This window comes from Notolepis coatsorum (genome assembly GCF_963971535.1).
Source record: "Notolepis coatsorum genome assembly, chromosome: 9".
Classification (NCBI taxonomy): Eukaryota; Metazoa; Chordata; class Actinopteri; order Aulopiformes; family Paralepididae; genus Notolepis; species Notolepis coatsorum.
This window is the reverse complement of record NC_140173.1, coordinates 60,216,498-60,228,442: the sequence shown is the minus strand read 5'-3', so window position 1 is coordinate 60,228,442 and position 11,945 is coordinate 60,216,498. Positions and strand designations below refer to the sequence as shown.

Genomic DNA, 11,945 nt, shown 5'->3' with positions numbered 1-11,945 from the left:
CACCGTAGCCTCCACCGACCCTAACATAAACGATTGCACGTCCATAGAGAGTGCACAACAAAGAACATTCCTGCGGTACCACCCGGAGTGCAAGTCCCCCGCTGATATGTCAGCAGCTAACTACGAGGAAGCAGAATTGCTTCTACTGCAGCGAGCCCAGAGAGACTCGTTCCCCGATGAATTGGCCTGTCTACAGGGAGGAAAGCCCGTCCCATCCGACAGCAGATTAATTCACCTGGCCCCCGAGAGCGACGCTCACACCCTCATCAGAGTGGGTGGTCGCCTACGCAGAGCCCCCAATCTACCGGATGACATTAAACACTACCTACCGTCTCTACAGACCCGCCAGAAGTGGGTAAAGGAGAGAGACAATTTGACAGAAGGAACAGTCGTCATGATTATTGATCAATCACTGCCCAGAGCTATGTGGCCGGCCGGCCGCGTAAGCAAAGTGATCACCGGTGCCGACGGCAAGGTCCGAGCAGCTGAAGTGCTCGTCCAGGGTCGCACTTACACCCGTCCCGTGGCAAGGCTCATAGAACTGCCTCGACTCCCAGACACAATCGATGATGACCATGACCCTACAACCCTATGACTTTGTGAAGTTGACTGACCCCTACAGCAAACCCTTATGTGTAAATAGACAACGCGATTAATCTGTCTCCGTTTAACTGATTAGGTCTGGGACCTATTCAGGGGGTGGCTGTTGTGAAGGGCCAGATTAAACCGAATATATATATTTATTTATATATATATATTTAATTGTATTTGTATATTCTCTAATATTCCCTGATATCCCTTGTATATTCCTTGTACAATATGCATTGAATATCCATTCTAGCCTACTGAACATCCCATAATAGTCTCCATTCTACTATTGGTCGAGACCTTGGTGCCAGGCTGCCATACCCCTCAGACCCAGTTCAAACGTACCGCTCGACATGTACGAACAAGTCCTAGTTCCGCGTAGGAATTTGGCTACCGCACCACTAATGGGACTATTTGTTCATAGTGCGTATATATACTGCGCTACTAAAGTAGGACTTTCTTTTCAGTCCAGTTTCTTACCCTCCAATAGAGTCACAGACGTAAAGCCTCCCCGCGATGCCACGTGTGGGAGTAAGGCCAAGTTCGGCCTACCATCGGTATTGAGACATCGTGTATATTAATATTTGAATAGTCATATTTGGCACTATATCGTCGAGTTGGACGTAGTCTATTAAGCTAATAATAGTCTGTTAATATATAGTGCTTCGTGCGGTGAGAATACTACCGTAGTCAGTACCCCATCGTTTCGGGCAGAGAACTGGCTGCTTACCCAGGGTGGTTGACCCTATGTGAAGCTGCACCCGAGGAGCCCCAGAGCCGACGAGCGAGTGGACCTGTATACCGGATTATTCTACCGACGACAGCCCGCCTTCCCAGGCACGGATTATGCTTTGGATACTTTGATTATTCTATGGATAAAGACCCCCGACACTACCGTGTGTTGGAACCCCCCCCCCTGGAGAGGACGCAAGGTGAGGAGACGCTCTGCAAGACGAGGTCTCTCCACATCTCTCCCCCGTGGACCGGAGAGAGCCGGCCCACAAAGAGTCCACCTGCTTTCATCTGTGGTCCAAGGATCGCCGGCGCATTGAACGGCACTACAGTGGGTTCACCTGGGATACCCTTGGCCGGACGAGGCAGCTGGATTCTACCCCCCCCCCCCTCCTACTCCTGTCGGCTTACAAGCGACCGGATTAACCCCCTCTAGTGTATCCAGCCTATAATCATTAAAGTATCATTGCTGTTATTCCTTAACTATTCCAGGTCGTATATTTACCACCTGCGCCTTCAGAGATTGGACATTATCTATTGATATACCGACGAATACTCCTTGCCATAAAAGTGCATACTATTTCAATCCATAAATGTAATTAAGTGATTAAGTGCTTATTCTACACACCATCGCTGTGTAGGAAATAAAGACCTGTTTCTAATTCGTACATTTGTGTTGGATCCGTTTCATCTACGTGAGAGTGTTCATGATAATATATTTATGCCGTGTACTGGGTGGCCGAATATTAAGTACAAAGGTAGTGGTAGTAAGTATCATATCTAGTAATACAGTCAGGGAATTGTACCCCTCAGTTACAATAGTCGTAGTACCCTTGAATGAGTGCTCCTGCCAGAGTCTTCAGGGTATTCTTGTTTACCAGTGAGGAGATCCGGTACAAGAATCGAGTTCTTTGGTTGACTTTTTTTTATTACATTGGATGCCATTTTGTCACAGGAAAGATTTGCCTCTAGGATGGAACCCAGGTAGGTACACAGTAAATTTCGCAGAGTAAATTTTACTCAAACTGAGTCCATTTGAGCCCAAGTGAGTAAAATTGTACTCAGTTTGAGTAAAATTTACTCAGCGAAATGTACTGTGTAATATCTTCTTTCCTTGTGACAATATTGTCACCCACTGTAACTGAGAAGCCGTCGGTCTTGCTGAGTTTGTTATTTGAACCGAAGAGAATGGACTCTGTTTTGCCCATGTGTAATGATGGTTTGTTATCAGCGAGCCATATGCATATTTTGCCTAGTTCTGAGCTGAGGGTTTTTTCAACCTGTAACTTGTTCTTGTCAGAGACCAGCAGGGCTGAGTCGTCCGCAAACAGGAACAAGTTGCAGTCACAAGCTGATGACATGTCATTTGCATAAATTAGGAACAGTAGCGGACCTAGTATGCTTCCTTGTGGAACACCACAGCTTACTGTGAGGGGGGGGATAGGGTACCGTTTACCTCCACCATCTGCTCTCTCCCCTCCAGGTAGGATTGCATCCAGCTCACTGATAGACTTATCAAAACCAATTGTCAATCAGAATGGTGTGATTGACAGTGTCGAAGGCCTTTTGTAGGTCCAGCATGACCATGCTGCAGTATTTGCCCGCGTCCACCTCTTGTTTGATGTGGTCGTTTAAATAGAGAAGGCATCTGTCAGTGGAGTGGGATGTTCTGAAGCCAGATTGGAATTCGTAGATTAGATTTTTTTTCCGCTAGGTATTTTTCGACCTGTTTGTATAAAAAAATTTCCATGACTTTCGAGATGGAGGTAAGGATAGAAACAGGGCGGTAGTTGCCTGGGTCTAATTTACTGCCTTTTTTGTGCAGGGGTGTTACACTCGCAATTTTGAACGGTAACTAAACTAATGTGTGTTTACAGACTTGCTGACGCTGCAGTGTGTTGGCTAGTGTTCTTCTGCAAACATGGCTTCGAACAGCAGCAGCGTGAAACGAGAACACATCCAAGTGGTCGTCAGGTGCAGGTAATTGATTGATTCTCGAAGACACTCTGATGTCACGAGACCGCCGCCATCTTGGTATGAGGGTAACAAACTGATTTCTACCATCAAATACATGCGTTGAGCTCCGTTTTTATTACATGTTTTATCACATTCTTGTTCATTTCATAACATTTGCATACGATTTGTTTTGAAAATATTGAGGCCAACATGGCATTTCACTATTTCGAAAGCCTTTCTGGTGATTCTAAGGCGAGATATGAGTCAAATAAGCTCCCCCTGATTCTGGTGTTGTGGTAGTGGTAGCTACATGCTGAGCTAACGTTGGTTACATCCAGTGGATGTGAGCGGATCGGAGTGTGAGCGGCGCGGGGCGCGGAGCGGCCGGTTTTGACGTGAGCGAGGAGTGGGTTTTAAAATGAGTCGGCGCGACGTCCGGAGCGAGAGTTCTCCTCCGCTCCAATCCACTCCAGGCCGCTCACAGTGGTTTAAAGCGGAGATGAAGCAGTGCGATAAATACATATTCATAGCATCACATTAGTATTTAGATAAGCCACAGAAGAAGTCACGTTATAAAAATAAGCAGTTTCTAAGAAAAAACGATTTGTTGTGTACATTTCTGAAGCATTTAGCATTATGGGCGCGGCCATTTTGTTGCTGACGTCATACCGTGGCTTGGGTGTATACACTCTGGTTAGCTGCCTATATTGAATGGGTCAGTCAGCAAATAAAATGTTGCCTACAAAACAACGGGACCGCGGTGGTTCTGTTTGTATTGCTCCTGGCTGTTCAAACTAATTTTACCATGTGAGAGAGAGGAAAGTTGGTTAATTTCCACAAACTACCAGTGAAAAAAACAGTGTTGTTGACATGTTGGCTCGGGCTGCCTGCACCCAGACGGCGCGACCAGCCTGTTGGACAGGGAAGGAGGATCTGCAGCGAACACTTCATTGCCTCGGATTATGTTGTTGGGGTGGGATGTTTGTCCAGAAGACCACTAATCAGCTGAAGCCGGACGCGGTTCCCTCGGTCTTCGACAGACAGACCGGCGTTAGCTCTCGGGGCCCGGCGTTAGCTCTCGCTAGCTAGCGTTAGCAACCGGAGCGTCGCGGAGCATTCAGCCTGCTGGCTACACAGCTTGTGTAGCCAGCAGGCTGAATGCTCCGCGACGCTGGTTGAAGTGGGTCTAGGTAGCCAGCAGGCTGAATGCTCCGCGACGCTGGTTGAAGTGGGTCTAGGTAGCCAGCAGGCTGAATGCTGGCAATGCGGTTGTTCATTCACCGGCTTCAGTGCGCCGCCCGCGGCTTGACTCGGTTCAGCGTTCACCCTGATGTAAAGTAGCGATTTTTATTGTTTTGTCATGACAACCCAATTACATAATCCAACATATGTGTAAAGAAACAACATATTCCAGTTAACGGAATATTTTTTAATGATTCATTACGGTATAAATTAGGTTAACTGGAGCCAGCGGGGCAATGCGGTTGTTCATTCACCGGCTTCAGTGCGCCGCCCGCGGCTTGACTCGGTTCAGCGTTCACCCTGATGTAAAGTAGCGATTTTTATTGTTTCGTCATGACAACCCAATTACATAATCCAACATATGTGTAAAGAAACAACATATTCCAGTTAACGGAATATTTTTTAATGATTCATTACGGTATAAATTAGGTTAACTGGAGCCAGCGGGGCAATGCGGTTGTTCATTCACCGGCTTCAGTGCGCCGCCCGCGGCTTGACTCGGTTCAGCGTTCACCCTGATGTAAAGTAGCGATTTTTATTGTTTTGTCATGACAACACAATTACATAATCCAACATATGTGTAAAGAAACAACATATTCCAGTTAACGGAATATTTTTTAATGATTCATTACGGTATAAATTAGGTTAACTGGAGCCAGTTTTTGTCATGACAACCCAATTGCTAACGCTAGCTAGCGAGAGCTAACGCCTGGCCCCGGCTGGTGCCAACTAGCTAGCGATCGCTCCCGAGAGCTAACGCCGGTCTGTCTGTCGAAGACCGAGGGAACCGCGTCCGGCTTCAGCTGATTAGTGGTCTTCTGGACAAACATCCCACCCCAACAACATAATCCGAGGCAATGAAGTGTTCGCTGCAGATCCTCCTTCCCTGTCCAACAGGCTGGTCGCGCCGTCTGGGTGCAGGCAGCCCGAGCCAACATGTCAACAACACTGTTTTTTTCACTGGTAGTTTGTGGAAATTAACCAACTTTCCTCTCTCTCACATGGTAAAATTAGTTTGAACAGCCAGGAGCAATACAAACAGAACCACCGCGGTCCCGTTGTTTTGTAGGCAACATTTTATTTGCTGACTGACCCATTCAATATAGGCAGCTAACCAGAGTGTATACACCCAAGCCACGGTATGACGTCAGCCATGACGTCAGCAACAAAATGGCGGCGCCCATGTTGAAAACAGGGATATTATATTATATTTTTCAGACAAATAAGATAGATTTCACATTTGATTATAGAACCCTGTCTTACACAAGGTACACAACAAACAAACTAGGATCACATTGCTCACTGCTTCATCTCCACTTTAACACTGATGTAATATATACATGCAGTACAATGCCAAAGCAACAGATGGCGATGTACAAACATGAAGGCCATTTTCAACCAATGAGAAGGGTGAACCTGTGATAGGCTGTTCGTTCAGGCTTTGTCACTGTAGAGACGCCCACACTCAGTCCAGTTAGAAAAAGTATCGACGCCATTGTTGTTGACGTTAGCTTACATGCTAACGTTAATGGCAGCGACCATAGCATTGTGGCTCGGCTAGCCTATCATCGCTTAATAGAGATAGTGAATGGATAAACAACGTTATTTAACATTGCAGAATGGCTACAATTACAATGCGGCTCAATACAAACAATTGTTAAGGGGCCCAGGGGGTGTAGACTGTTGTAGTTTGAGCTCATTTACACCATGCTCCAAAAAAAGAAGAAAAAAAACTGCCGAGCGATCTGGCGCGGGGAGCGGGGAGCGCTCGATTCAAGGTGAGCGGGGAGCGAGCGGAGAGCGACTTGGGGGCGGGGTCAACATGAGTGATTAGCGGAGCGGACCAAGCTTTAAAGAGCGAAGAGCGGATTTCTCGGCCGCGCCGATCCGCTCACGTGGTCTGGTTACATCATATATATCTAGCCGATAGGAGCTTATCTAATCTTACGTGGTGGTACCACGTGTGCCACTACCCGATCAAACATCCACTTGGGATTGGATGGGATAAGCTCCTATCGGTTCGATATGATGTGGTTGACGTTAGCTCAGCATGTAGCTATTTGTCTAGGTTAACGTAGCTAAAGTTAGCTGCCAGCCACTTTTTCCTCCGTGATGGTATAAAACTTGCGATTTGGATTTCTGTTTTTGTCATTAGTACAACGCGTAACACAGCAGCTCTTTAGCATTGTGAAGGACTGAAAAAAATTCCGCTTGATTGTCTTTAATTTGCCGCTTTAACGATCCGTTTCTCCACTTATGAAGCGTACACAATGTACCAGGCTGGACAGTCCCCCCCCCCCCACGCTGCAGTTGCGTAGCAACAACAGACAGTGGACTTCAAGAATTGAAAACTTTATTAACATATTGCAGAATGGATACAGTACAGCTCAATACATACAATTGTTAAGGGGATGCAGACCAGAGAGAGACTTTTCGTCTTGTTTACATCAGGGTCCCCCATTTCAATTCATAATGACATACATGACATACAGATAGACCGTACTGCTACATCTATACATTTATGACATACCAGATTTACAAATGCAGTACTGTTTGTGATACCAAAAGAGTCCAGAAAAGAGAGTACCGGTATATACATTTGACGTAGAAACTGTACATTGGAGTAGGTGGGGTGGGTGGGGGTGGGGGGGGACTGTAAGGAGAGCAGGCCTACATCTCAGCGGTAACAGTGATCCACTTGGATAAACAACACATTGCTGTTTCACTCTGCATGGGTGGTGGTGATACGTTAGCCCTAGCCCCTAATCGAGACGTATCGTTAATCACATTCGATTCAAATTGACCATACAGCAGATCAACCAGATTGAAAGGTAACAGTAGTGGACAACACTAGCCACTATGAATTGAAAATGGGGGACCCTGATGTAAACAAGACAAACGTCTTTCTCTAGTCTCTGCATCCCCTTAACAATTGTGTGTATTGAGCCGCACTGTATTGTACCCATTCTGCAATCTGTTAAATAAAGTTTTCATTCAACAATATCCAATGTAAGACGTGATTATATGGAATATATATATATATATAACGAGCTACTGAGTAAATATGCTAATCATGTGTGTGTGTGTGTGTACAGTGATAAAAGTATATACACACTAATATAAATTATACTAGCCAGTGGTATAAACTACGTATGGGATACATATAGATATAAAGTGTATGTATATGCAGGTGTGTACAGTATATCTATATATATTATTCATATAGATGCATGTATATACAGTGTTATTGTACATGGCTATCTTAGTGTTATATGGATAGACTATAGGTTGAGGTAGGTAGTTATGAGTACAGTGTAAGGCAGTATATAAGTATTGATTGAGTATAGGTAACAAAGTTCAGAGTTCATACAGTATAGGCAACAGAGCCTAGAGCAGGGGTCAGCAACCTTTTTGACATGGAGTGCCTGTTTGAAATATAGTTGTAATTAGTGTGCCTCAACAATATTCCATGCATCGTAATTTTTTTCTTCTCATAATCAGGTCTTTTTAATGATAATTTTTACATTATTACATCATTATTGTTATTATTATTAACAATATTATTATGATGGTTGTATCAACCCTAAATCTGAGTTGGGGGGGGGGATGCAATGCAGACAAACAGCTGCATACAGTGCGACCATTTCACTCACATTTGCCCATTCATTTTTGGACACATCACACACCATCGGTGTGTGTACTGTACGTGTGCTGTCATAGCTCCACCTACAGGCCTAATGGAGAACACCAGGAGAACACCAGGATGTGAATGGAGGGTGAATGTGAGGTATATCGTGTAAATAAGTTTTGATTGATCGCAAGACTACACTGTAAAAAAAAATAACAATAAGTTACCAGAACTTAAAAATATTGAGTTCAGTTACTGTGCATTAAGGTTTTCAGTTTTCAATCCATAATAAGTTAACAGAAAAATAAGTACACAACCACATTATTTCAACCTAATAAAACTATGTTTATTGTCATTGTTTTAAGAACACAAGTTGACTTGGTAATACTCACATTTTGAGTAAAAAAAATTGCTTTTAACATGTGCAATGTTCAATGAAATAGAAAAATAAATAATAAAATGTGTTGATTAATCCCACTGGTCACAATGGTGACCGTAATAATGTTTTTGTTATAAGGCTCTGCAAATGTTACTGAATGATGTAGCAATGTATTTCCAGCTAAATTGAAATAATAAACAAATAAAGGGTCTAAATTAAATATGTGGTAGTAAAAAGAACCCGTGGGAGGATTTCAACAAGATAAATGCGACAACAGTGCAAAATATTTCACTATAATATTTTAAAGCAAAAAAATTAAAGATAAAAAATTATGTGTTTTTTTTTTTACTGCTGCCCCCTGTGCCTATGAAAATGCCCCCGCGTGCCTATTCAGGCACGCGTGCCTAGGGTTGCCTACCCCTGGCCTAGAGTATAAGACACAAAGTACCTTTGAAATTTCTTTGCGACACCTGTACCGTACGACACACGTTTTGATAGAGAAAAGCGAGACAGACTTAATTGTAGGATTTTTCAATGGTCGTGTATATAAGGGACGGACTCGTCCAACCATGTTGGCGTGCATCACAGTCCCGAAAGGGGCTAGGAAAATATGAAATAAAAACAAGATTTCTACATGACAGCTGATGTGTATACTGTATACTCTTATCAATAATAATAAAACAACACTCATTATGTACTACAACAACCTGCTTTGACCCTCCTGTAGAGCAGTGGTTCTCAACCTGTTTAGCCTCAGGACCCAACATTTTCCTTGGTCATTAAGTCGCGACCCAAATATTTTAACCACTATGATTTATTTAAAAAAAAAATGTTTTGCCGTAATACACAATCTTTCATGCACTGTTAAAAACACGAAATAAATACAAAGTGCAACAAAAGTGCAACTAGGGCTAAAAACCCAATGAAATAAAATAATAAATAATATGCTTCTTAGCAGATTTCTTAGCTTAAGGATTCTTAATAGGACTAGTTGTTAAAGATCCCTAAATATTCAGCACAACAATTGAATGAGGTTGGAGTGGGGTGGAATTTGGCAATGATCACGTGATGATCACCAGTACGACACATCTTCAGTTGTGTTCCCCAACCTCATTGGGTGTTTCGGCCATTTATCACAATACACCCTCTGCCGAGGTTGGCCCACCACAGGCTGATCAGGCCTGGGTGTGTGTCGCACAGTGGCACCACGTGTTCATTTAGCAGCCCATGATGCGTCTCTACGTTTCAGCCACAACCAGTGACTGCTCCGTTCTGCTGCAGTGGCAAGTTCTTTGATTGCCTTTCGTTGGGCCTGTCCTCTGATCCCTACTTCCTTCAGGAGCCTTGTGGTGGAACTGGCTACAAAGCCTCTGCAGCCCACCTCCACTGGCCACACCGGCACGGTGGTGTAGTGGTTAACACTGTCGCCTCACAGCAAGAAGGTCCAGGGTTCGATTCCCGCTTGGGGACCAGGTTTCCATGATGCCAGGTACCCAGGTGGGGTATCTCCCGGGCCTTTCTGTGTGGAGTTTGCATGTTCTCCCCGTGCTCGCAAGGGTTTCCCCCCCGATAAGATAAACCCAATGGAAAAACATGCACAACAACAGATCGCTAACGCTGTGGCGTCCTTGACGAAGACGGACAGGAGCACTTGGATTGGTCCCCTGGCGCGGCTCACGTTGACGCCTGTCTGCTCCCGGCTGCCCATGGGGGGGAAGGACGATGGGTTGGGTTAATCGCAGAGGCGATTCTAAAGAGACAATGCATGCGTGTGTGTTCCGGTGTGTGTGCTAAAAAAACGAACCGCTGTGTGTACCACTAAAACATTGAGTGTCGTTGCATGCCGAATAAAGACCTCTGCAACAGGTCCTGCATTATTATTACCTTCACGTTCCAGCCCCGCCCCTCTGCTTCAGCTGCTAAATTGGCATATCGCAGCCTCTTCCGTTCAAATGCCTCATCGATGGCTTCCTCCCATGGGACCGTCAGCTCAACGATGAAGACACGCCGGCAAGATTTGGACCAGAGGACCAGGTCTGGGCGCAGGTTGGTCGCTGCAATTTCAGATGGGAAACATAACATGGTGGGGCGGCGTGGCTCAGGGGTAGAGCGGGGCGTCCAATTATCGAAGGGTTGGTGGTTCGAATCCCGCTCAAGCCCATGTCCATCCCATTGCCGTTGTGTCCTTGGGCAAGACACTTAACCTACTTGCCTTGTATGAATGTGTATGCATGTGAATGAATGTTGGTGGTGGTCGGAGGGGCCGTAGGCGTTGATTATTCGCCACGCTTCCGTGAGTCTGCCTCAGGGCAGCTCTGGCTGCAATTGTAGCTTACCACCACCGGTATGACTGTGTATGAACGAATAATGGACTCTGTGAAGCGCTCTGAGTCAGAGCAACAGTCAGTCAGAGAAGAGCGCTATATAAATCCAATCCATTATTATTATTATTAACATAACATAACATAATTTGGGGAAACTAATGGGATAACTGGGGTTGCAACAAAAGTGCAACTAGGGCTAAAAACCCAATGAAATAATTTAATAATAAATAATGCTTCTTAGCAGACTTCTTAGCTTAACACAACATACCTAAGTTTGGGGGAACTAATGGGATAACTGGGGTTGCAACAAAAGTGCAACTAGGGCTAAAAACCCAATGAAATAAAATAATAATAATAAATAATATAATCCTTCTTAGCAGACTTCTTAGCTAATGGGATAACTGGGGATGTTGTTTGCTCCTGACAAGAGTCTCAAAGTCTGGGGTGATGGTAGACAAAGCAACTCTGAGGTCATGGGAAAAAAAATTAAAACACATCCGTGACTCACTCAAAATGGCCCCGCAACCCACTTTTGGGTCGCGACCCACCAGTTGAGAAACACTGCTGTAGAGGGCCTACTGTCCAGTTTATTGTCAAGTGTCTCCCAGGAACTTGTCCGTGTCCTCTGCCTCCTCCCCTCGGATAGTGATGGGAGTTGGGGCCTCTTCTGGCTCCGTTTAGGGTGTGCTCCACAAGACAAAAGATAGCTGCATATAGAGATGTGTGAGGGTCCATCCAAATGGTCAATAGTAGCACAGTTGTCTCGATTAGGTCTATTACACACACAAAAAAAAGAATCGATTAACTAATAGGCTATTCAGAAAAATATTTTTTAAATCCTTGATTGCCAAGAGGATGTCATTGTTTACCCACCATAATTTCACCACTACATCACTTCACAAGTTAACGTTTTTCTGCACTTCATTCTCCCGGACCGTTTCTCCAGACCTTTTGACGCACAAGAACGCAAGGCAAACTCCTATGGGGTCATAGACTGTGATCCGAACCGAAAGGAGGTGGTTGTGAAAACCGGAGGGATGAACGACAAAGCTGCACGAAAGACTTACACATTTGACATGGTAAGTGGCCATAGAAG

General features: G+C 44.7%; 1 protein-coding gene across 1 annotated transcript in view; it reads left to right on the top strand.

Moving 5' to 3' along the window:
* Positions 1-3,241: 3,241 nt before the first annotated feature.
* The window catches only part of LOC311234637 (kinesin-like protein KIF11), a gene marked incomplete at both ends in the record, with an annotated part of 43,101 nt that continues 34,397 nt past the window's right edge, over positions 3,242-11,945 (top strand). Inside the window, 2 exons of the mRNA XM_084321884.1 lie at positions 3,242-3,300; positions 11,796-11,928. Coding sequence (XP_084178010.1) covers positions 3,242-3,300; positions 11,796-11,928 — 192 coding nt within the window. The remainder of the gene's footprint in view (positions 3,301-11,795; positions 11,929-11,945) is intronic.